At 42.1% G+C, this 26,095-nt stretch overlaps 1 protein-coding gene across 1 annotated transcript in view; it reads left to right on the forward strand.

The window, feature by feature from the left end:
* MRPS27 (mitochondrial ribosomal protein S27) overlaps window positions 1-26,095 on the forward strand; it is a 51,669-nt gene that overhangs the window by 17,074 nt on the left and 8,500 nt on the right. Inside the window, exons 5-8 of the mRNA XM_077347435.1 lie at window positions 19,639-19,753; window positions 20,906-20,984; window positions 21,892-22,007; window positions 25,895-25,997. Coding sequence (XP_077203550.1) covers window positions 19,639-19,753; window positions 20,906-20,984; window positions 21,892-22,007; window positions 25,895-25,997 — 413 coding nt within the window. The remainder of the gene's footprint in view (window positions 1-19,638; window positions 19,754-20,905; window positions 20,985-21,891; window positions 22,008-25,894; window positions 25,998-26,095) is intronic.

Below are 26,095 nucleotides of genomic sequence, written 5' to 3' on the forward strand. Positions count from 1 at the left end.
ACAGAGCATAATTGTCCCCTGCCACAGGTTTTGGAATATTTGCTGTCATTAAAGCCCCGCAGCTTTAGCAGTATCTTCTGGTAAAGTTCATTTAGCAGAAATCCTTGCCTTTTATACCCTGGTAGAGGGGACCTTTGTCTTCTCATGAGGTTAGAAAGAGGTTCATCAAGGGGCTTAACAATCTTACCCTCTTAGGACATCCATGGTCCTCAATGATTACTGTTCCTAGTACTAACCCATTTAGAAGCTCTTTTTGAACATTTTGCCACCTGCTCACTTGTTAATCTTTCCTTAAAGATGGCCTTCCTAGTGGCTAATACCTGCTAGGAGAGATTACAGCCCTTAGCGCTGGCCACCCTTTTACAGTTCCATGGCCAAAAACTGGTATTAAGGCCCAGCATTCCCATTTTATTGAAAGTGGTTTCTAAATTCCACTTGAGCCAAGACATATCACTTTCCATGTTTTCCCTGCTTCCACTGTTGATAGCAGAAAGACATCTTCACACATTAGATGTAAAACATGCCCTATTGTATTTAAAGAGAACAAGTGAGTTCAGAAAGGTTCCACAATTATTTGCCTGGTTTGCTGGCCCCTCTAAAGGAAAAGCTGTGTCTGCTCAGATGATGTCTAGGTAGATTATCTCTTCTATCAAAAGAACCTACGAGCTGACATTGATGCAGTCTCCTTTACAGATCTGAGCATGCTGCATGAGGACTCAAGCAACGTTTGCTAACTTTCGACGAGGTATTCCATTTTGCAGGGCAGTAACATGGACATCTGCAGACGCTAATTCAAGAAGGGAGAGGATGGGGGGGGGATTGCAGTTCTACATTCAGTCTTCTGGTAATTCGCTCACTTCACCATCTAGTAAGTTAGCTTGCTAGTCTCCCATGTGGGACTGCACAGAACCCTGACGATGAAAGCAGTGTTGCACTTACTTGTGACTGTTATTTAACTAGTTCTCTTTGTGCAGGCACACATCCCTCCCTCCTACCTTGCTATGAGTTTCCTGGCTCATAATGACAGACAAAGAAAACTAGGGAGGGGGGCCCTCTCCAGAGCACATGAATGTTCTGCAGGAAAACAGTCCAACCAGCTCCAATTGAGGGGGGGCCCTCCTTCTCTGTTACTAGGCTAGCTAGAAATCTTCCGGCCACTGTCCTGCGTGCATGCGCAGTTTCATGTGTGCCTACTCAGAGACAACTAGATGAACAACAGTTACAGGTAAGTGTAACCCTGTTTTCTCAGGTTTGTATAACACAGTTTATTTATAAAATGTAATTTGTCACCTTTGCCTTGCTGGCTCACTCAGTTTTTATTTAAAAAAAAAACCTTGAGATTTAAGTAGAGCAGCATTATAGTGATTTATTGTAATCCTTGTATTTAAAAAGTGGCCACAGCCAACTGAGGGAGGGATGAATATATAGTTGATGACAGCACAAAAGTTTCTCACTTTCAAGTCCTGTTGTTTCCTGACGCTAAGTCTCAAGTTCAAATGTCACTCCAGCTTCAAATCACAATCCTTGTACGTACAACTAATCAGTGCAGTGTGGCAATAAAAGGAACATGTGATGGGCCTCACAAGATTCTTTGTAAGGGGATAGAGTGTCTGAGGTCCTTCTGGCTCTTGAAATGTGCAATGGAAATGCTTATTATATGAATGAGAGAATTCAAGCATATTTTTAATCAATAAAACTTCAGTGTGCCAAACTTGCACTGGATTGTGTCTCACTAACCTTGAAAAATCTATTTTATGATTTGTGCACAGTGACATGGGTTGCTTTTGGCCTGGGGAAACTGTTTGAATCGCCTCCATGGCCCAACTGTTTTGCACATGCCATCCTCTGGTGCTTTAGGAAAGCTGGTATGCGTGTGCACATGCGTGAAACTGACTAATGGCAATTCCATGTCTAATGCTTACGTCAGGATTAAACAAATGTCCAGAGACATGATACTGAATATTTGAGATCTATTGGAGAACTGCTTTTGTTGTTGTTGTTTTTTTTAAATACAAAGACAGGGTAGAGAGATGCTTAGTGTGAATAATCCTAGAAAGGGAGATTTCAAATTTTCTTCCTACTTCCCTGGTAATTTGGAGGAGAATTATTTGTAATCTGGAGTCACTTAAAGGAAAATCAATTACGAACAGGTTCATTGAGGAGTCACCCTTAGATTAGCTTAGTGTCATATATAAGCCTTAAAAAAAATCCTGCACAGAATTGTATTGAGCCTTCGATGGGAGTTTGGTCAGGTCTTAAGTGGTGTCGTAGAAATCAGAGCCTCTTCTTTAGGAGTGACCCTTCAAACCACCCACATGCTTTCTGTCTCGAACCCTCGGGGCCGGTGCCCATAATGTCTTCAGGTGATGATTATCAAGAGATAGATAGGCTTATCACGTAATGGCTGATGTTCAGCTGTACCTTCCAGCTGATGTGAGGGTACATACGTTTTTTAGAAGAAGGGGTGATGCTTTTTGCCCCTTCCTGCTGCACATCTCACTTTGCCCCTGGAGCATTTGCTGGCAGGGGCTCATGGGAATTGTAGTCCATGGACATCTGGAGGGCTGCAGTTTGACTACCCCTGACCTGGACTGTTCATTCTCACTCAGTCTTCCCGCCCCATAGGATTGTTGTGAGGAACCACACCCTGAGTTCCTTGGAGGAAGAATGCGATAAATCTGTCTCCTACATCTGCTCACACCTAAATATAATAATCAGCTGTGTGTTTTAGTCACATACCATCAGTATCCCATATGTAAAAACGCAGGACATGGCTTTCTCTCCCTCCCTCCTTTCAGCAACATCTCCAGCATATGTTCTTATTAATCCGTACAAAGAAAGGTGTCGTCATCATTAACAGCCAGAGGAGGCAGATGGAGCTAATTGCATGACGATTTATTGTTAAGATCCTGTTACCTCTGAGGTATAATCTAGCCTCTGCAATATTGTTCAATAAGACTTTTAAAATTAATTACCTTCCTGGTAATTGTGAAGTGTGACTGCAGGAGTGAGCTAGACATCTCGAGCACATCGTTAATCAGAAAAAAAACTGATTTTGGCAAACCTATTCATGGTGGTTTCCCAGGAGTGAGGTGTTGTGTGTGCATCCTGCCCCCTCCCCTTATTCCCCTGTGTGGGAGACATCAGGGGCTTCAGATCCATGTGTTTCCAGTCCGTGTTTGAAATGCAAAAGAAGCATGGCTTGATTTGTCAACAGTGAGTTTTTAATGCAAGGCCCTCATTTATTTTTCTTGACATTTCATCTCATTCATTATATTTCTGGCATTTTCGAATGGTGGTGCTGGGGGGCAGAAGTGCAGAGCAGAATATGGTTGTCATAGTGAGGAATGAGAAGACCAAGTGGGTAGAAAGGAAGAGTGCCTGGCAGCTGCCCTGTATCTCATTAAGAAAGGCAGCGGGTGGGAAAAGGTACCATACTAACAAGGTTTCAATGAAAAGAAATTAGCATGAGATTAAAATTTCAGCGACAGTTACAATGGAAAAGCCAGGTAGTGCGCTGGCTTTTCAGATTCTTACATTCAGACACAAAGAGTTCTCACAAAACTTATAATCCGTGGCAGACTTCAGGGGTGTCTTGCCCCAAAATAGGCAACACAGACTGCAAAATATAGTAACATTAAAACAAACAAACCTTGCAGCTTTAAGTTTGGCATTTCAATTAATTTATAGATATTCACTCTCAGTGAAAACCTGTGCGGCTGTGGAAATCAATCCCCAGTGCCCCTCTAAACATTGCTTGAAGCAGATTGTCCCACCCTGTTTCCATATCTCTGAGTAATACTTTCCTTGACTCTTTCTATGGAAAGCACATATATTTAAAGTTTTCCCTCCCACTTCTTGTGCATTTTGGATAATTACAGAAATAGTTGCATTGTTAGGCCTTCCGTCGAAGGCATCCCCTTTTTGATAGTATATAAAGTATTTGCAGAGCATGTATGTGATTGGTTGGTAGGATGTGGGATTGAACTCATTTGGTGCCTGCTGTTGAATGACTGCATCATCCCTTCTAATTGAACAGCCATCCCAGATCCTAAGTTGATGGCTGTAGCAGACTCATTTCTTCATTACAGCGAGGAATTGGTTAAGACTGTTTGCAGTCATCTACCATGACTCAAGGGGCACAAGGGAAAAAGGAATTCCTTTCTATTTACTCAACTGTATATAATTGCATTTCAGGAGTAATGCTGCAAATGAACAGATCTGAGCTTGTTCGGAAAACAGTGTAAATGTGAACCTGATGCATTGATGCTGATATTTGGATAGCGGTTCCAAAATAAGAAGTAAAAACACACATACACATGCCAGAAGTAACAGGGGAAAACATTATAGAAGCCAGTGTCTTGCAAATTAAAAAGGCTGGGATGGTGGAAAGCACCAGAGAATTTCTTATCCGGTTGCTATAGCAACACCATCACTCTCTGACATTTTCCTGGGCCTATCATACTCTGTGATCTAATAGTACATTATTAAAGGAATTTGTATTCAAATCTAACCATTTCAGTTGTAAGAGCCTATTTTTAGCAGACAGAAATATTACTGACTATTTACTGTCAGTAGTTTCATCTAAAATGTGGAGATTCATTTTTGAAGGAGTTTTAGCTCTTTGGTGAAAGTTGTGTCAGTTCTTTCTGTGAGAAAATATTATATTCTGATTCTGCTTTCCAGTGATTTTTCTGTATGCTAGGAGGGAAATTGTAGAAGAGGGGGAAGAAAAGGCACGGAAACTATTTTATAAATATTCTGTCATTAGGGAGATGTCTCTGAATCCTGAGGACAACAAAGGAGAACATTGATCTCTTTTTCTTTTCCTTCTCTTCTGCTTGCTGTCCTGTGAGAGAATAATTTAATTTGAATAAAGCTCCAGAGGAGTATTTGCTGGCAGGGGCTCATGGGAATTGTAGTAAATGGACATCTGGAGGGCCGCAGTTTGACTACCCCTGGTTTAAAGTCTTTAAGCATTTTATATTCAATATATATATATACCTAATGTTTTTATTAAAAGGGTAATATTAAGTTATGGTAGTTATATTTTTATTTCTTTTGAAACTTATATTCTGCCCTATCTTTGGAAACTCAGGGAGGATTGTTCAAAGACCCTACAGATGAGAAAAACAGAGGCCTACCACCAAGGGTGATGGCCTAGTGCGCAATATGGTTTGTTAGAATAAGGAGGGCATTTGGGGCTAATTTTGGATAGATGTCAGGTTCCATCTGAGCATCTCACCCCCCCCCCCAAGTAAACTTATGAGACAATAGCCATGGCTTTGATTGGGCGCATTTGTAACCTCAAGGCTTGACTTGCAGGCTGGCAGTGGCCTTGAATGAGGTGTTCTGTTGGAAATGGGTCCCGGGAACATGTACTAGTGCTTCAGGGAACATGCTGGTTTCCTGTCATAATTCAAAAAAAATATTTTTCTTCTTTCAAGAAAAAATAACTTGTATGATTTCTGGTTTTCCTCTCTAAATTAGACAGGTTTTCTGGAGCCTGTTCTGCACATGTTCTGAACCAAAAATTCTTTGCAGCTGGTTGAGGAATGAATATGCGACTGTCTTATCCTAACCTGCCAATAAAAGTATTGTGTGTGTGTGACTGTCTTGTACACTAAGGTTAATTCAGTTCTTGTAAAGAGGCAAAACCGTTTTATGTCTCTCTACTGTCCTTAAGGAACAATAATTTAAAACAAAAGCAACTGGCATTAAAAACTGGGCAAAATTACCTTCTCATTCCTGACTATTTATTTATTTATTATTTGATTTTAAGCTTGCCACTCCTGCAAGTGGATAGTGGCAGGTAACAAAAGACCCCCCCCCCATAAATCCCCATAAAACTCCAGCCCGCCTGGCAGCCATGAAATATAAAGTCTGTCATTGTACATGGAAGGTTTGATGTACTTTTCTTTGTTTTCATTCCATGTGAACTGTCCTGAGCCTTAGGGGAGGGCGGTATACAAATGTAATAAATAAAGCATTTGGAAGGTTTGAGTGGCTAGAGCCAAAGAAACACATGGTTTTTATCCACCCCAGAATTCCTAGAGTGCATTGATGGGGGTGACACATTGAACTGGGAGTATGTGAAGTGCTGCACTGTGGGCCAAGGAAGGGCAGAAGGATCTGGCTTTGGAACATAACTCAGTAAATTGGGTCCCAGCCTCAGGGTATTAAATACTTCGATTAAATAGGGATCAAATGTTTGGGGGCCTGATAAGCACCTAAACACAAGAAAGGATTTCTAGTTGTGGGGTAGCAACTGAGAGAACATCTGTTAGAAGTCAGGCAAATAGCTTTGTGGGCAATCATGTGCGGGGCATGTGGCATCATGTGTTATGATGTCACCTCTGGGGGAAATGGAAGGAATGTCATGTCACTCTAGGAATTGCTGGAATCTCTATGGTAAAACCAAAGGTAAAACCGTCAGAGGCTTCCTACAATAGCTATACACAACATAAGGAAAGGGGCAGTCTGTAGAATGATGTACGCCTTGGGACTCAAGTGAGTGTGTTTGTGCATGCGCGTGTGTGCGCTCTAATACTTGGAGGTTTTAAGCATTCTTTATGGGGTTTTTTTTGCCTTTTCCTAAAATATGGATGTGTATAATAAAAATGGAACAGTTTATTTTTCAATGCTTAATTATTGAAAGCATACTCTAAACAAACTTAATGTTGATTGAATCTTGCCCTTGCTGCAAATTTCTCTGTGATGTTTCACACAAAGCTCCATTTCCTGCTCTGCAATATGCAATTTTATAAGAATAAATACAATCCTTTTCAGACAGATCATTACATATTCAAAACATGAGATAGTTTTAGAAAAAATAGCCTTTCAGAAGTCATGTTATAGCTGTAACAAGAATTTACGATGTTTAAATTTGTGGGGAGGGAGCTAAGGAAGTCAAGATTTGATCTCCTTTAGAAAGAGCAGATGAATGCTGATTATATGTAATGCTTTATTGACCGAAGAAGGTAAATGCCTAGTCTGTTGGGGATGAGGGTGGGAGGGAGTCCCTTTGTCCATTTCTCAGGGAACAGCCACGTTGCTTTGAAAATCTCTCCTCTCTTTTGATTTAGCTATCTATGTAAGAGTTTTTATAAAGATATCTATCCTCTCAACCACAATTAAGAGGTTGGACACTGTTTGAAGAAGTGGATTCCATTAATGCCATTACAATTATTTTTAAAGTATCAGAGGGGAAAAAACCCCCTGAGACTTAATGATTAAGTTAAAATGCACCCTCTGTGTGCCTGTATGCATTTCTGATTACAAAAACGATGTGCTGATCCATTGCATTGCTTGTACAATGGCCTCAATGTCTAGCCATGCGTCTACATACATGCAAATGCATGCAGTGTTGGTTTAGGCAGTGTGATAAAAGGAAAGCTTCTTTTCCTGATGTGTGATTAATAATGAACTTTCAAGGAGCGACGGGTTTGTGGGGCACTTTTATTTGACAGTGAGGCATGAGCTGTGCCTCCGGGCCTTTTTATAATGCAAAAGATTTCTCACTCTCTGCCTGAAGCTCGAAATGGCAGACAAAGGAGATTTCTTGGTGATGTCCTTTAGTTTCTAAGCTAAGCTTGGCTGGAATCTGTTTGATCATTAAGCTTTGTACCTAAAAATATGCCTGGGAAGAAAGGCCGTGGCATTTTGAAATGAAAGCTTTAGTTTAACTCATAGCTATGACTTGCATTTAGAAAGTGAAGTGGCTTTGGACTCCTTCCAGGACATCAGCTTATGTCTGGCAGTTTGAAAGCTTCATTGGCACACGAGCCATTTGCCACCCCAGATTATTTCTTTCCTATAAAATAATTAGAGAATCAAAAGTAAACACAAAACGAATCTGTGTTGTAGGAAGTAAGCATTCACAAAGTCTCCGCTCACAGACTCGTAGGCTGTACGTGCAGAAGATACCATCCTGTTTCACGTAGGTACCCTCCTCTAGTCTGAGTCCCAACTTGGGTCCAGCACATCCCATTGAAAATGATGCATGCAGGTGTTTCAGATGGGAGGGAGAATGCTGCAAATGCCCAGTGTCCATCATGTATGAAATGATCCTAAAACGTCTGAGAGACTCACAAAGCACTCCCCTCCCTTGGCCCTTGATTTAGGCTAAGTAAAATGACATTTGAATGCTTAACCAATTAAAACATTTCTTCGTAGCAGGCAAGCAGCTGCAATATGCAAATTTCTATTTATTGTAGTGTTTTCTGTTCTTAAAATGAATCCCCCCCTTCCAAGTTCTCTTTTTCTTTGCTCTTTCTCCTCAGAGAAAGGGGGCTGTTTGCTGTCTTTGTCTGTAGCCCTCTCCCTGAATAATGTACTTAATTCACTGCGATTTTTTTTTCCTGCCTTAATGGGTATAAAACTGGGCCTTCTGCATTTACTGCACTATTGGTTTACTCAAGGGCTTCTGTATGAATCAGCCATTCTATGAACATGTGATACAGAAAATCCACCACATGAGGGCATGTGCCAGTTTGCTTAAGAGCTTTAATTTAGCTATTTTGTTTTTAAAATAGAAGCCTTCTGACCCCATCCTAAATTGTACTGCTAAAGTGCAAATAGGTATGTTGCATTCACCTCAGGACTGATACCTCTACTTTAAAAGGGTTTGCCTTAACTTAGCAGACTAGTATTAACAAAAACAGTACTGGATTTGAAGGCATGAGATCATATGATCTACTTATGCCTCATTATCAGATCTACTTTTGGTTGCAAGTAGGGTTGTGTGCTTCGTTGGCCAAAGCAGCGCTGCTTTGGGCTCAAATGGGTGCTTTGGTGGCCGAAGTGCACAATCCTAGTTGCAAGCTCTGTTCTTTCAGGATCTCTGTTCTAGCCCCATGTGTCAAGTCAGTTCTTACTTATGGCAACCTTATGAATTAATAACCTCCAAAACAGAGATGAAGTTCTAGTCCTAGTGGGGAAATTAAAAACCTATACGTCTCCAGGTCCTGATGGCATTCATTTGAGAGTTTTTAAGGAAATCAGTTGTGAGATTGCTGATCTGCTTATCTGTATATGTAACCTATCACTAAATTCAGCCATTGTACCAGAAGACTGGAGAGTAGCAAATGTGACCCTAGTTTTTAAAAACGGATCCAGAAGGGAACTAGTAAATTACGGGCCAGTCAGCCAGATGTCTCTCCCTGACAAAGATAGAATAGTTAAGCACACAGAGGGACAAAGCCATGCTGATTTTCCTGCACATCAACTGAGAAACAAGGAACATCTCCAAGGCAATGTTCTTGTAATAATATATATATTCAATTCCAATACAATTTTTCTATATGCATGAAGAATCAACCATAATGTCAACCATAATGGTTTCCAGATAATTTCCGTTTTTAATATCTTCTTCAGTGGTTGAGTCCTCCAATATAAGATGATTGTAACAATAGTGGAAAAATTCTACAGCATTTCCTTATATTATTGTTTTAATATCAATAGGCCATTGGCTCAAAGGTACCGGGGAATGTTAGTTGGTCTTGACTGGGAGAGAATTGTGACTGGCCCAAGATCATTCAGACTTCTTTAGTCAGAGCTTAAAACCTGGACATCCTAATGTATGGGCAATTCCCTGTCCACTGGAGCATTTGGGGGTGGGGTGTCCTGCTTAATGGGGGAAGGAATGGGGATTATGTCGCCTCTTTTGTCGTGTGTTTTATGGTATTAAGGAATTTGTGATTGGTTTTATTGGGTTTTTAAATCTGTTTTTGTGAAACTTGCCACGAGTTCACAGAGTGGTGGGATATAAATGCAAATAAATAAATCAATAATGTATGACATCATAGTCATGACATCCTGTTTTGCCATTCTCAGAAATTTCATGGAAAAGAAATAGCTTTGGACTGAATTTCTTACATAGAATGTTACCGTCTCCACTGGGACAAGTTCAATTGTATTTGTGCTCTCCAGCTGAATGGAGCATTTGGAAATACCTCTGAAAATGTACTGTGTTGGTTTGCCACCTATTGATATTGAAGAATGCAAGCACAGTATTTCTTGGGGGTTGTGTGACACTTTCCCTTGTGTACAAATGTATCATCAGAATCTGATGGAGTCAGATGAACAGAGATGGCAGAAAGCCACAGTGAAATCTTTCTGTTTAATGCATAAGAAGAGCCAAGGGCTGCTTCTTCCTTCAGTTCTATGTGTATCTCTTTATTTGGCTTGTCACTGCTGGCTTGCGGCAGGGTTGGGACACAGTCCACCAAGTACCTTTCTACCCAGCTCTCATTGCTTTCAATAAGATTTGTGCAGGAACTGTGATTAGTGGATTGTGTCTCTTACCTCCTCCTGTCTTCCCCTGGTCCCTGAACATATTGCACAGACTAATTATATCCGGCGAGAGGTTTCTGAGAAGATGAGAGAAGTACCAGCGCTCTTTCAGGTGACCTCTATTTTTTTCCCCCTCCATAAGCATCTGTTATAGAAATTCAGAAATTGTATCTAGGCCAAAGAAGAAAAACGAAAAACCTTTCACAGAGCAAAAAGGAACCTGAGCTTCTGCAAGCAATGCATTGGATCCTTAAGGAGCCTTGCACATAATTATTGACCATGATCTGTGCCCTGCATGACACAAATTTGGGTCTGCCACAAGTGCTGCTTTGTGATCTCAGTTTAAGCTAATATTTTGGTGCCACTTAGCAAGAGTGATGTTGATAGGGATCTTCTGACTGCTTGTGCTGGAAAAACAAAGTAAAGATGGTTTCTAGCATCCTGCTTTTTTCTCCCAAGTACTCTATCCTTAACACTATTTTGCTCCCTTATATATTTGGGAAACAGCCTCCTGGGAGGAGACTGTCCAGGGCCCTGTCCGTCCAGGTCCACCCTGATTGACCCTCCAGCTCCCCCCTGCCCTCCTTGCCTGCTAGAAGCCTTGTGGCTGCAGCCTCCATTGTCGCCCACAAGGAGAGAGGCAGCAACAAATCTTTGCTGCCTGCAGGTAGGCTCCTGCTGGGAGGGAGCTGGGGGGGGGGGAGGTTGGACCCTTCCTGCGGGCCGCAAAGCCCTGTCACCGCCATCAGGGGGAGGTTTTCCACTCTCTTTAGACTGCTTTGCTTTAGCCCGCAGCCACCTTCTCACGCCCTCCTGCCTGCCACCCCTTTCAAAGCCCATTGTTAAAATGGGCTTTGATACTAGTAACGTAAATAACCACCCCAGAGCTTGCATTTTTGAGCAGCTAATGAGACTAGGCAATATTAACTCAGGGAGATGGCTGTACTGCCCAGGGTCATTCTTCCCTGTCTCAACTTCCTGTTCTTTTCTTGAGCCATCTCACGCATTCAGGAAACCTCCTCAAGCAGACAGTTCCACAGGATGGAGGCCACTACAGAAAAGGCAATGTGTACAGGCAGCTGTTGATCTTGTTTGTTTCCAGGGGAGCCTTGTGGTAGGCCCTGAAGAGATGAGTGAATCTGTTACCACAGTGTTGCTTGGATAAGGTCTTGTAGATACAAGGTTCAAGGTCATGAAGGGTTTTGAATATAATAGCCAGTACCTTGAATTGAACTTAATAACTGATGGAAAGTGGCTAGCGAGATCACAAAATGGCCATACCCTGTGTGCTCTGCCTAGCTTCTCATAACCGATCTGCTGCATTCTGCACCAACTGGAGCCTCTTGAGTTAATTTCAAGAAGAGATATAGTCTAGCTTCAGCCTGGGATGAATCCAGGTGACCAGGTCAGCCTAGTCAAGCCAGAGGGCCATGCTTTCTCTTCTTGGGTAATGTGAGAAGTATTTCAATATGTCCAAAATCCTCACTGTGTCTCAATAATTGGAGGAATTTCTTCCTTTCCAGATTTGAGGTTGGCTCAAATTAACCAGACCGGCTTCATTTTTAAAGACCCTCATTGGAGGCATTCTGTTTGCTGATTTTATGTGTGCTTCATTTCCTTGCATACTCTTGTCTGTTATAAGTAGCCCCTTTAGGGACATTGTGGGTTTAGTGGATTGGCAGTTTGGTGGGGGGGTAAGGGGGAAGGCTTGTGGTTATGTTGTTTCTGAATGCTTTAATTGTTGTTAGCCTCCCCCCCCACACACACGAGATGGCAGGCCTGGGGGTGGCAACCTAGGATGATGATGATGATGATGATGATGATGATAATGATGGATTCAAACTGGCAGGGTTTCTTTCTTGGAATCCCCGTCACTCCCTTTGAACATGAATCATTAATCCTGTGAACTGGCAGAGTTCCCATACTGTAGATATGACATCATTCATGCCTTACCTGGCCCATACCGGTTTATCTCCTATGCCCATGATTTCAGTACTGAGAGCAGCACCTCTCCAAATAATGAAGTGTTTTCTGTTTAAAATGTGGGTTTTTCAGATTTCTAATTGCTGTTACAGTTGAATCTGGAGGCCACTAATGGGTTCCCCCTCCTGGCTTCTTTACCCACAGATTGACATCCTGGTACATGTAAAAGCTAATTATTTTTCTCTTGCCTGGACACAGCTTTGTAAAATAAACTTTTGCCTCTAAATTCTGCAAATTTTGCGGGACTGTATATACTTGTTGCTTTTGTGTCAAATGCAGCTCTTACCCTTTGACTTCTCCTACAGCTGCTGAGCTGTGTTAGGTAATTGATCCATCAAGGTATTATTAGATCTGAATGCCCTGCAAGCTATTGAGGCAGGTCCCTAATGAAGGCAAACAGAGGGTCTTTCTGTTTTAAATATCAGAGTTCAAGTGATGAGCATGGGAGGCAATTGGATCATAGAATCATAGAGTTGGAAGGGGCCATACAGGCCATCTAGTCCAACCCCCTGCTCAATGCAGGATCAGCCCAAAGCATCCTAAAGCATCCAAGAAAAGTGTGTATCCAACCTTTGCTTGAAGACTGCCAGTGAGGGGGAGCTCACCACCTCCTTAGGCAGCCTATTCCACTGCTGAACTACTCTGACTGTGAAATTTTTTTTCCTGATATCTAGCCTATATCGTTGTACTTGTAGTTTAAACCCATTACTGCGTGTCCTCCCCTCTGGAGCCAACAGAAACAGCATCCTGCCCTTCTCCAAGACCGTTTATGCACTGGGAACTTCACTGCCCCACTCCCTTATCAGAAGCACAGGTAGGGAGTGGATGAGGTGCACCAGGCCAAATTTCCCCCCATGTGGGTGCAGGAAGAGGTGAGGCAACCTGCCACGACTAAAACTCCAGCCTGGAGCCCAGCATGAAACCTTCAGTGCATAAACGGTCCAAGTGACAACCTTTCAAATACTTAAAGAGGGCTATCATGTCCCCTCTCAACCTCCTTTTCTCCAGGCTGAACATTCCCAAGTCCCTCAACCTATCTTCATAGGGCTTGGTCCCTTGGCCCCAGATCATCTTCGTTGCTCTCCTCTGTACCCTTTCAATTTTATCTACGTCCTTCTTGAAGTGAGGCCTCCAGAACTGCACACAGTACTCCAGGTGTGGTCTGACCAGTGCCTATACAATGGGACTATGACATCTTGTGATTTTGATGTGATGCCCCTGTTGATACAGCCCAAAATGGCATTTGCCTTTTTTACCGCTGCATCACACTGCTTGCTCATGTTTAGTTTACAATCCACAAGTACCCCAAGGTCTCGTTCACACACAGTGTTACCTAGAAGCGTATCCCCCATCCAGTAGGCATGCTTTTCATTTTTCTGTCCCAGATGCAGAACTTTACATTTATCTTTATTAAATTGCATCTTGTTCTCATTTGCCCATTTTTCCATTGTGTTCAGATCTCGTTGAACTCTTATCTCTATCTTCCGGAGTATTTGCCAGTCCTCCCAATTTGGTGTCATCTGCAAACTTGATGAATAATCCCTCCACCCCCTCATCCAGATCATTCATAAATATGTTTAAAAGTACCGGGCCGAGCACTGAGCCCTGAGGTACCCCGCTACTCACCTCTCTCCAGTCTGATGAAACACCATTGACAACAACTCTTTGTGTGCGGTTCTCTAACCAATTTTCTATCCACTTAACTATCTGAAAATCCAGATTGCAGTCCTTCAACTTATCAACCAAGTGCATCTTGTTTGGAGGTTGTGTGTGCATGTTTAACATTTAATTGTTAGGATATACCTGATTGTCACTTAATATAATGGTTCTCAAATGTTTTGGAGTGGTACCCGCAGCTACATTTCTGGCACTTTTGGGGATTCACTTGCAAAGTAACCCTATGCAACCTTCCCCCTCCATGCCATAAAAAGCAGTTAACACTTGAGAAAGGTCATGTATTAAGTTTAGTATTCCTAAATATATAGCACTCACGCCCATGCCCTGACCTTGGATGGCTCAGGCTAGCCCGAACTTGTCAGATCACAGAAGCCAAGCAGGGTCAGCCCTGGTTAGCATTCGGATGGGAGATCACCAAGGAAGTCAAGGGTGATTACACCGAGGCAGGCAATGGCAAGCCACCTCTGAACATCTCTTGCCTTGAAACCCCCATGGGATCTCCATAAGTAGGCTGCAACCTACTTTCCATCACCCTCATGACCAGTGTGTACATTCTGCACCATCTAGCCTGCCAAATCAGCCTGCCCTTTTCTTTCTCTTCCTCCTCCTCCCTGGTTCCACAGGTTGTTTGCAAGAGAGCTGCAACTCATTTTTCAGTCCCGACCCACAGTTTGAGCATCACTGATTTAGGATGCAATATGTATCCACCTCATCTATCGGCACTCTTCTATCAAACTCCCCTAGTCTTGGCCTCCATATATCTGCCAACCCTGCAGTTGCTCCCCTTCAGTCCCTTGGTAATCTGTACAGCCCTTTAGCCGTAAGGCAATGTTCTTAGAAACGCACTAGGGAAAAGGGGTTGGTGGCTGTAATAATCTGATAAATGTCCTGGAAAGCTTGCTCATCGAGATGGAAGAACCAATCTTGCCACTAAATGGTGCTGCAGTTTAGCTCCAGGCTCCTAGCATCTGTGCAGTAGTACTGTTCATTCACTTTGAAGTTCTGCAGGAAAAGGTACAGGCCAGTGCTCACTGTAATGATTGGCTGTAATGATGCACACTGCTTGATGCTCTCACGTTGTGTCTTAGGCGTTTCAGGCTGCCAATCAAGAGTGACCATAACAACTCCTTGTTGTTTCTGGATATCTAAAACAGTAGGCCTTTTTAAGCCATTTATTTTCCCCACAGGCTGTTGTGGTGCTTTCACAGCAAATAAGACAAGACTGCAGAAATTTCACTTGCATCTTCGAGCAAGCACCACACCCAGCCTGCTGCAAAATACTGCCCTTGAAGAACTCAGCAAGGGTGGGTTTGTGAGAAAAAGTTGGAGCACGTCAGATAATTGTATGTTTTACTACAACATAAATCAACATTTCCTTTCTCAATTCCCAGTCCGCAAACCGCTAGCATTCACTACAGAATAATTGGGTTGCCCGAAAACCTTGCGGTGTTTCAACACTTTTATAGGCGGCGTGCTTTTTGGGATTTGTTTTCCCACTGTGTGCTGATCCCCCTTAGGCAATAACTTTGGTTTACCAGATTTTTACTCCAGGAGGTTTTATCATTTGGTTTTTTGATAGATTGCCCTGCATTGAAAAACTGAGGGTTATGCTATCCGAGGCCTGTTTTGTGTCAGAAAGATCCTCCAGTTGTGTTGGGTCTCACTTTAATATGAAAATGTTGATATGAAAATATCAACATGTGCAGCCCATGATGGAGAAGTATTTTTCCACTCATGCTAGTCACATCCAGAACTGCTGCTGTGTCTTTAATAATGCTTGCATATAATCACCACTGTGCTATTGATTGTGACCAAGAGGAAAGGGTGCTTTTCCCCCCCTGGCAATCTCATTGTACAATGTCACATATGAATTGGGCTTTGGCGTTATCTGCTCTCATGTACTCCAGCTTTTCAGTTAAGGTCTAGAAAGATCTTTTTCAGATTGCTCCTGCCATTCTGGAATTATTTATTTGTTACTCAGTCATCTATTTATTTTAGATGACTGGCAGTCAGACATAAGGCCTTCTCTTAGGTATATGAACCTATGACTCTGCATCATACTGTTGGGTCCAGCTAACTCAGTAGCGTTAACTCTGGCTGGCGGCAGCTTTCCAGGGTGTCCAGCAACAAAAGGTCTTTACCAGCACCTGCCATCTGAGATCCTTTAAGTGCAAAGGTTAAAGGGCTACCAAGGACTAGGACCTGGGATTTGCTGCATGCAAAACGGATGCTCTGCCATTAAGTTACAACCCCTCGATGATTTAGGGGATGCCTCTCCCTGTCAAAATTTGTCTGGCCTGCTTGCTTTGAGGCACCCCTTGATTGTTTCTCAGGCTTTCTTTTTTTGTTCTTGTTCCCCCACCTAGTGTCATCTTCAAGTTGTGCACTACTGTGTCACTGCTGATGTTGCCATGCTGGTTTTAATTACTTATTGGATTTGTATTGCTCTTTTAATTGTTGTATTTCAATTGTTCTTAAGATTGCATTCTGAGTGTTGATACAACTTTATTATATATTCTACAACCCTCGTTAACCCTAACCTTGAGTTGCTTCATCAATTTCAGAATTCTTTCATGTATTAATTTCCCTTTGTCCCAAAACATGTAATTATGTGGAATGTTAAATATGATTGACAACAATGATAAAAAATGATCCCTAGTCTATTCTCCTGATTCAGAAATTTAGTGCCCTGGAATGTCAGACACCATGACCTGTAACCATTGATAGGCTTATCCTCCATGAATTGATCTAATCCACTTTGAAAAATGTTTATTCCTGTTGCCATCACTTTCTATGTAAATTAGTATTCCCTTTTGTCCATCCTGAACCTACTGTCTGTCAGCTTCATTGGATGCCATCGAGTTCTAGTATTTTGGAAGAGAGAGGAAAAGTTAGCTTTGTCAACTCCCTCCATTCCATGCATCTGAACCATAAGTGGCTCTTATATTTTGTAAAGATGCATGTAGGTGGCCCAGTCTGGCCGCAGACAGCCACCCTGTCTGGACACCACCCACTGCCTTTATTTAGGGGTACTATTCCATTCATTTTAATGATGAACTTTCTAGTACTGTTATCACTGTTCCGAATTGGTGTAACAACCTCTCCATCATTCACAAGGTCTTGAGACCCACTTAGAATCAAATCAAAGATCACTAACCCTCTGGTTGGCTCTTTGATTAATTGTTCCAGTGAACAGTCATTTGTGATGTCTAGGAATCCCATTTCTACAACATGACTCAAGCAGATGTTTACCTGGTCAATGTGTGGGAAGTTGAAGTCTCCCAAAAGCCATCATCTGCTTTAGTCACCTCAGTTATTTCCTTCTCCATCTCAAGATCATCTTCAAGTGTTTGCTTCTGTTGGAGAATTAATTCCCTTGATGTTTCTAAATAAGAATTAAGAAACTTATTTATTTATTTTTATTTATATATGCATTTATTATATATATATATATATATATATATATATATATATATATATATATATATATATATATATCTGTACACCGCCCGTGGCGCCGCGGGCGCCACGGACTAAATAAAACAGTAAGGGGTTCTGGGGCGGGATGTGTCCGGGATGAGGAAGGGTCCGGATTGGACCCTTCCTCATGACAGACAACCGGAGGGACCAAACGGCAGGCGCTTCGCGCCTGCCGATTGGTCCCTCCGATTCCCAGCCCCAGCAACTGCGAGCCGCGCTCAGCGCGGCTCGCAGTTGCTCCCGGCCTGACGTGGTGAGAGGCGCGAAGCGTCTCTCACCGCGTCAGGCCGGCCCCAAGGAAGCCCCCGCCGCAAACACAACACAAGACTCCAGCCGCCGAGAAGCTGCAGAAAAAAAAAAAACACCCCCGGAGGAGCCTTTCGCCGCTAGCGCGACGAGAGGCAGCAGAAAAAAAAACCCCTGTAGGAGCTCCAAGCCGCCGCGCCGACGAGAGGCAGCAGAAAAAAAAACCCCTGTAGGAGCTCCAAGCCGCCGCGCCGACGAGAGGCAGCAGAAAAAAAAACCCCTGTAGGAGCTCCAAGCCGCCGCGCCGACGAGAGGCAGCAGAAAAAAAAACCCCTGTAGGAGCTCCAAGCCGCCGCGCCGACGAGAGCTAGCAGAAAAAAAAAACCCTGCAGGAGCCTTTCACAGCTCCAAGCAGCAGAAAAAAAACCCCGGAAGGAGCCTTTCACAGCTCCAAGCAGCAGAAAAAAAAACCCTGTAGGAGCCTTTCGCAGATCCAAGCAGCAGAAAACAAAACCCTGAAGGAGCCTTTCCCAGCTCCAAGCAGCAGGAAAAAAAACCCCTGTAGGAGCTCCAAGCCGGCACGCCCACGAGAGCTAGCAGAAAAAAAAAACCCTGCAGGAGCCTTTCACAGATCCAAGCAGCAGAACAAAAAACCCTGTAGGAGCCTTTCGCAGATCCAAGCAGCAGAAAACAAAACCCTGAAGGAGCCTTTCCCAGCTCCAAGCAGCAGCTCCCTGTAGGAGCTCCAAGCCGGCACGCCCACGAGAGCTAGCAGAAAAAAAAAACCCTGCAGGAGCCTTTCACAGATCCAAGCAGCAGAAAAAAAACCCCGGAAGGAGCCTTTCGCAGATCCAAGCAGCAGAAAACAAAACCCTGTAGGAGCCTTTCCCAGCTCCAAGCAGCAGAAAACAAAAAAACCCTGTCGGAGCCTTTCACAGCTCCACGCAGCAGAAAAAAAAACACCTCCTGGTGTCCCCTGGGTCCTAGCGCCCATTGCATTCCTGGTTGCAATGGGCTTTCTTGCTAGTATATATATATAAATATATAAATATAAATATATATATATATATATATAAAATTAGTCCTACCCCTCCAAAAAGCCTTATACTTGCAAGCTTTCATATTATTAAATGCACTCGCAAACAAAACAGCCTCATGGCTGCCACAAATTTTTAATCTACTGTTAACACCTACAGTACCAAAATCCAGATGTTAATTGTGCTTGAGTTTTAGTGATCTCAGTAGGAGAGTTAAATGCACACTTTATTCTGCCATTGCAGTCCATTTCATTTAGATCATTCTTGTCCATGTTTACTTAGAAACTTTGTTCATTCCCAAGTATATATGCATATTACTGAAGCCTTAAATGCTTAACTTTGGTAGGATCAGTTTCTTAATTCTTATTTAGAAACATCAAGGGAATTAATTCTCCAACAGAAGCAAACACTTGAAGATGATCTTGAGATGGAGAAGGAAATAACTGAGGTGACTAAAGCAGATGATGGCTTTTGGGAGACTTCAACTTCCCACACATTGACCAGGTAAACATCTGCTTGAGTCATGTTGTAACTGTGAATAATAAGCTGCCAAGAACTAGAAACAGAAAGGTACAGTATAAATATTTAAATGTACAAAATGCAAAGTTTTTTTTAATGGGTTGTATCCTGACAGCCATTTTACTCAAGTTCACCCAATCTTACCTTAGTGCAGCCCCTATTCCATGTGGCTTTTGTACAGGCAAGTCCTGTGGTTTTCTGCCTAGCCTTTTGGGGTGGTCTAAAGATCCTCCATTTTGGTGCCTCTTTCCTTTTTCTCTACCAGAAAAAAAATGATTGGATCCAGCCCGCTGTACTGCAATATAATTTGCTTGTTCTTAATTAATTTGTATCTCTTAGAAGGACAATATGCCTCTGATCTCACATTCTTTTTTAAGTGTTATGGTTTTCCATTCTCTTGTAGGTTTCGTCACAGTCCTAATTGCTTTTACTTGAGAGACTGGAGCATCCACTCATGGATCAGACAGTGCCTCAAATTTGGTGCACAGGACAAAGCTTTGTACACAATACAGAATAAGGTGATATTTTTTTAAGGAAAAAAAAGACCATAACCGCACAAATCATGGTTCCTAAGGCCATGCTTGGTTGGGAAATGGTACAGTGGGGAAAGCTTAATGCCTCCTTCCCCAGGGTCCCTATGCTGCATCTAATAATTTTTTAAACAATTGCCAGCATTTTCAGTCGCAGAACTCCCAGCTTCTCATTTACTTTGGTCCCCGGGAATACAAAATGCATTCAACAGTTGCAGATAATCTTTTGAACCTGAGTTAAGCAAACAAGGAGAATTAAAAAAAAAAATCCTGAACATAATTGTTTCATCAGTGAAGTAATATATTAAGGCTGAAATGGAAATAATTTAGTTTGTTCAGAGATTATCAAATGTGCTAAAGCCAGGAAGAGAGACAGGATAGATGATAAATAACTTAAAATGACAAATTCATTCATAGAAAACAACTCTAAAATATAAGGCTTTTGTGAGTAGCTAGCCCAGACCACAATATCATAACAGACATTTAAAATTAAATTTGATTGGTGGTAGTATTTTTAGAATTATTAATTCAAAAATATAAAAAGGTTGCAGCAGGTAAGCATTAGATTGACATTCAAAAAAAAGTTAATTATTAAATAATGCAGCTACAGTATCCTAGAAAGTTGCATTGAACAACAATGGGTTCTCATTAATAATTATTTCAGAAGTGCAGTTATAAGATTCAGTGGGCTGAGGATAGTTGACATTAAAAAATCTGAATCAGTATGGTGTGCTGTTTAAAAGGTCCATAGCGCTTCCTTTATTGCTGCACAAGCTTCCTTGGAGGGTTGTTTTTTTAAAAAAAACATTCTAAGTTGAGCACTAATAGACCAGCATACATGCCAGTGGAGTCAAGGTGCTGCTCTTCACCAGGGACCTCAGACTCTGGCTTTCTTCTTGCCTGATCACTATGAGGCCATTGCAGCTAACCAGAGGGGAGTGGCAAATAGCTTGCTAGAAAGGATATTGGTCCCTAGAAAGGATATTGGTTGTCAGGCTTCCTTTTCAGTTGGTTACAACTGAAGAAGAAAGGAAGACTTGGTGGCCTTGTTTATTGCTTGTTCAAATCCTAATCTACATTTATGAGAGATTAAAATTATGGCCTTTTCATGTTTGTTTCATTTCCATTCATTTTTTCCAGGTGCAATATGGAATTTTCCCAGATAATTTTACCTTCAATATACTGCTAGATTCTTTTATAAAGGATGAGAATTATAAAGGTAAGAAAAAAAAAACATCCATAGCCATATATAACATGATGCTGTCCATTTTCCTCTCTAAGTACCAACTTTGGTCCTCTTCCTGTTTCCCTGCATGTTGTGATTTCGATGGCACACAATAACAACCACCATATTGTCCTAAATGCTCTAAAGCAGGGGTAGTCCTCCAGATGACCATGGACTACAATTCCCATGAGCCCTGACAGCGTTTGCTGGCAGGGCTCATGGGAATTGTAGTCCATGAACATCTGGAGGACCACAGGTTGACTACCCCTGCTCTAAAGCTGGGGTGGCCAAACTGTCTCTCCAGATGTTCATAGACTACAATGACCATGATATCCACAGTTTAAAGCTACAAGCCAACCAGTGTCAGACAAATCAAAGAGATTAGCAAAGATACCTTTCTTCTCATTTTTGTGTTGTTGCTACTTTGGGATTGGGAAGTGGTTTTTTCCCTGCCAACTAAGGTCTTGTTCACAACTAACTGTAAGATATTAGAGTGGCTGAAATTGGTTCAGAATGAGCTTTTGTAATGCAATCATGGGTCACCCTTTGATTTAGTGTGCAAAATTCCCATCCCCATCTGTAAAACACTTTGGTTCTTACCTACTACATGTCTCATGTGGTACTGCCTGTCTGCAAAATCAGACTTCGAGGGAAAGATAGATGGCAGTTCCTTTTGCAAAGCCTTCTGAATACTTTCCTAAGATGTATCTTCTCTCTGAAATAAGATAGATGAATTCACTGTCCTGCCTTGTATTTTCAAACCTTTTTAAACACTGGTGTACATGCTGATGGCATACTCACATTAAAAAAAAATAATATGAGAAGTAGCTGTGAGTCCAGGGGCTTGACAAATTTCCTACTGGCATAGTAATTTTTTTTTTTAATGTTCTTCAATGTCCAGATGCTGTGGCTGTGGTGACTGAAATAATGATACAAGAAAGTTTTGATGAAATGTCTACACAACTTCTTGCACTATATGCCATGTATAACTATTTGAAGAACAAGCCAGAACTTACGGTAAGCTGTTTGTGTAATTAAAAAAGTGGTTTCAGGTGGTATGTCTGGGTAAGGGGTAGGGTGCTTGCCAGAAACAAATGCAGTTCTTCCTTGGTGTGCCTAAGTTGAATAGAACAGCTATGGCCTGTTTGCCTGTTGATCATAATAATGAAAATCAAGTCATAATTCCAAAATGTGTATAGTAAATGCCATTCAGACCTGGGACCTTCTGCTCTGCCGCTGGGCTGTGTGCTGTCTGTATATTTTACTTCTCACAAGTTGACAGCCGCAGTTGGAGAAATTGCTATGTGGGTTAGTTCTGACAGAAAAAGGCAGTCAGCTTAATAGAAATACAGTGCATTGTCAACGTGAGAGTTTTACTGCCATATTTATTTATTATTTATCATAACAATGTATACACTTTTTTCATGGATAGCTCAAGGTGATGAGCCATATAAAATCAGGATAGAGCACAATTTTTTTTTTAAGCCATTGAATCCATGGCCAGCATGTTGTACTGTATTGGCAACTGACAGGACCCTCCCTCCAAAAAAAACAAACAAACAAAAAACCCTGTTGTCTCACAAGCCACTCTGTGGCAGCAGGAACAAGGGGAAAGGCCTGATATCGGGGGAGGCCAGGTGAGTGGAAGGAACAATGAAAAGAATCTACGAAGACGCTCATGTTTATAACAGACATGGCAGGCTGTGACAAGTGGGGATGGAGCTCTTTAGGAAAAGCAAATTTAAGATAAAAGCTTGTGACACAGTTTGACTTTTTGACAATTTCTTAGTGTACTGGCTAACCACTGTGAGCTAGGAAGTTTCCTATTTCAAATCCTGCCCCCTAGGAAGCTTAAGGAAAGCTATCGCTCCCTTAAGGTCAACCCTCCTCCTCCCCAATCTTCGATACTTAGAGAAAAACAACAAAGTAGTAGATCCTGGGGTGTGCATAGAATTTTGAGTGCTTTGGAAAAGAGATAAATCAGTGCCAGGTCTTATGATCCAGAAATTTATGGCAGTTCAGAAAACGGAATTGCTTGAATAATACCGGAAAGTTTACTTTCTTTCACCATGAAGTATTAATTTAATATTTAGGATTTTATACAGAAGATTATTGTTAACTGAAAAGTCTGTGGTCTGGTCTTCCCATTCTGAGTTGTTCTTTGTACTCCTTTTTGACTTTTTGTTTATTTAGTGGGCAATATGATTATACTTCTTCATGTCTAATGTAGGACTGCACAATATTGTTCTGAGGCTAGTCTACTTTGGGGTTTTACTATAGTTTTTAATTTAGGTCAAATCAGCTAGCATCACTTGTGGGCTAAAATCTCATGAGATGACTGTATCCCTGTTCTTCATAATATACGCCGTGGTCCTTTGGTCCTTGGCCATTGCTAATTAGACTAAGAAAAATACAGTGTTGTGGGTAGGGCAGACAGTATAAGCCCCATTATCGGAATCGCCATTATCCAGATTTCCTGTTTGTCTTTCATATGTCAGCATAATCCTGTATGAACATTACCCTTGTCTTCTATCTGAATTTCAAATAGCATTTTGAATTGGTTTCCTGGCCAGCCATTAAATCAGTTTTGTACTTCTTTGCTTTTATTTCATGTCTAAACAAAGCAGCAGTTTACCCCTCTCCTCCCTTTCCTGGGTCATTTGTAACTCCCCTGGGTGGATTTTAGGGCTCTGGAACTTTAGGTTTACATATATTCTCTAGTGTACCTCTGTCTTTTCTGTCATGGTTGCTGCATTCAAGGTAATTGAATCTGGTTGCATGGTTTGCACGTTGAGCACAACTAAAATTAATCAGCTGCATGAATTAGTATATTACCTATCAATTTATTTGCAATGATCAGAAAAGGTTGGGCCTAATTATACAATGCATTGTCCCTAGATCTGCCCCAGGGACAGGCAATCAGACATGCTGTGGGGGCTCTAAGGGACAACTGATTCCCAAGGATTCCAGGACCTGATTAGGACTTGGAACATGGCATGCAGAGATTGGGGAGTGGGGGAAACAGGTCAAGACTGTGGTGCAGGTAGAGGGGGTTGGGACTTAGGCCCTTGAATATCATGGTTCTGCTCTAAATTGGATCCCTTGTGACTGGAATCTGAATGTTATAGGGAAACTCCCAGAGCACATCTGCTTGACAGTTCTCATGTAGGAGTTAATTATTTGTTTTCTATTCAAGACTGGAACCCTCAACAGTTACAAACAAACAAAACAAACACCTGAACTTGTAGCATTTATTGTTAGTAGATCTGGAAAGGCCTCACAGGTGAAATGTCTACATTGGGTCTAAGCAGAAAATATTTTTTGTTAATATGTTTTGAGAGGAGAAAGGGTATTATCTCAGGCATGTGAAAGCCCAGGCTCTTTATATGGTCTTGGAGTAGTGGTTATGAGCACCAACTTCTAATGTGGTGAGCCTGCAGCCAGCTGGGTGAACTTGGGCTTATCACAGCACTGATAAAGCTGTTTTGAACAGTAATATTAGAACGGGAATGTGTTTGTAAGCTGTTTTGAGCATGTAAGAACCAACGTTGTTACTACTACTACTACTACTACTACTACTACTACTACTACTACTACTACTACTACTACTACTACTACTACTACTCTCCATCTACCAAGTGATGCTACCCAGATTGCAAGCATACTGTCTAAAAATGTTTTCTGGTCTTGCATGTATAAAGGTCACTTTCTTTTTCTGCTTCTCACAACACTGTGGATAGATCTGGGAAAGACATTGATAAATGTTGCCCTTGATTACATTCTTGCTGGTAATAATTCAGAAATTAAAAATCGCAAGTGGGCCCTGGATACTTTTAGAAACCAGTTACCAGAAAACACAAATGCTGTTGCAGGCTCCAAAGAAGCAGTTTATAGTAATAGAGAAATGAAACCTGTCAGTCACAGACCTAAATTCTCTCATTGACTAGAATAAAGGGGTGGTGGAATGGACCATTTCCTTTAAGATAAATTAGGGGGTGAAACAAAAGAAAGATGAGAATCTGAGCTGTTGAGGGGCCATACGGGTTCTGAGTGGCGTGCCTGTATTTTGGAAGATCTGACTCTTCCAGATTCTATACTGGACAGCTCTACTGGAAGGATCCCAGAGAGGAGCTGTTATGGAAAGAGCTGCCTCTGCCTGAGACCCTGGAAAGCCCCTGACTGCCAAGAGCAAACAGTACTGAGTTCGGTGGAGAAACAGTCTGACTTTATCTATAGCAGCCTTATATGTTGGGTTCTTGAACACATGAAGAAGAAGAAGAAGAAGAAGAGTTGGTTCTTATATGCCCCTTTTCTCAGTGGCCTACATTCGCCATTCCTTTCCTCTCCCCACAACAGACACCCTGTGGGGTGGGTGAGGCTGAGAGAGCCCTAATATCACTCCTAGTCAGAACAACCTTATCAGTGCTGTGGTGAGCGCAAGGTCACCAAGCTGGTTGCATGTGGGGGAGTGCAGAATCAAACCCGGCTCACCAAGCATCGTGTGTTATGGTCTATTGTTTGGAGTAGGGTTGGGCGCTTCAGCAAGCACTGAAGCCCACGGCAGCCCATGGTGTGGAGGGGCAGCAGCAGCACACCAGCCAGCGCCTCTCCCCTCTGCAGCGCTGGCTGCCTCAAGCTTCAGTGCTGGCCGAAGCCTGCAACCCTAGTTTGAAGGTTTGCATTGATCAAAAATGTCTTAACACCAGAATGGGTTTATCAATAAAACTGCTCACATGCAGTTGTTGTGATCCATTTATCTGACTAGACAACCAAACAAGGAAAGTAAGCATGCTTAAGTCTGGGAAAGGCAGGCCAGGGACCGGCGTCAAAAGGGCTATCCACAGTCAGACCCACCATGTACCATTTTAACATGAATTAATTGAAGCAATGTTTAATATTTTCAGTGGGAGGAAGAGAGAGATCTCGGAGCATCCCTGTTTTTAGCAGGCCTGAAGCAGACCAACACAGTGGGCTTCAGTTCTCAGTTGTATGGTTACGCACTCCTCGGTAAGTTCGAAGCAGTTCATTACAAGCTCTCTTCCTTACAGCTTTAATGATTAAGTCTAGGTAAATGAACTACCTACATTAAGTGGTTATGATAACTT

The sequence above is a fragment of the Paroedura picta genome, chromosome 7 (assembly GCF_049243985.1).
Source record: "Paroedura picta isolate Pp20150507F chromosome 7, Ppicta_v3.0, whole genome shotgun sequence".
Lineage (NCBI taxonomy): Eukaryota > Metazoa > Chordata > Lepidosauria > Squamata > Gekkonidae > Paroedura > Paroedura picta.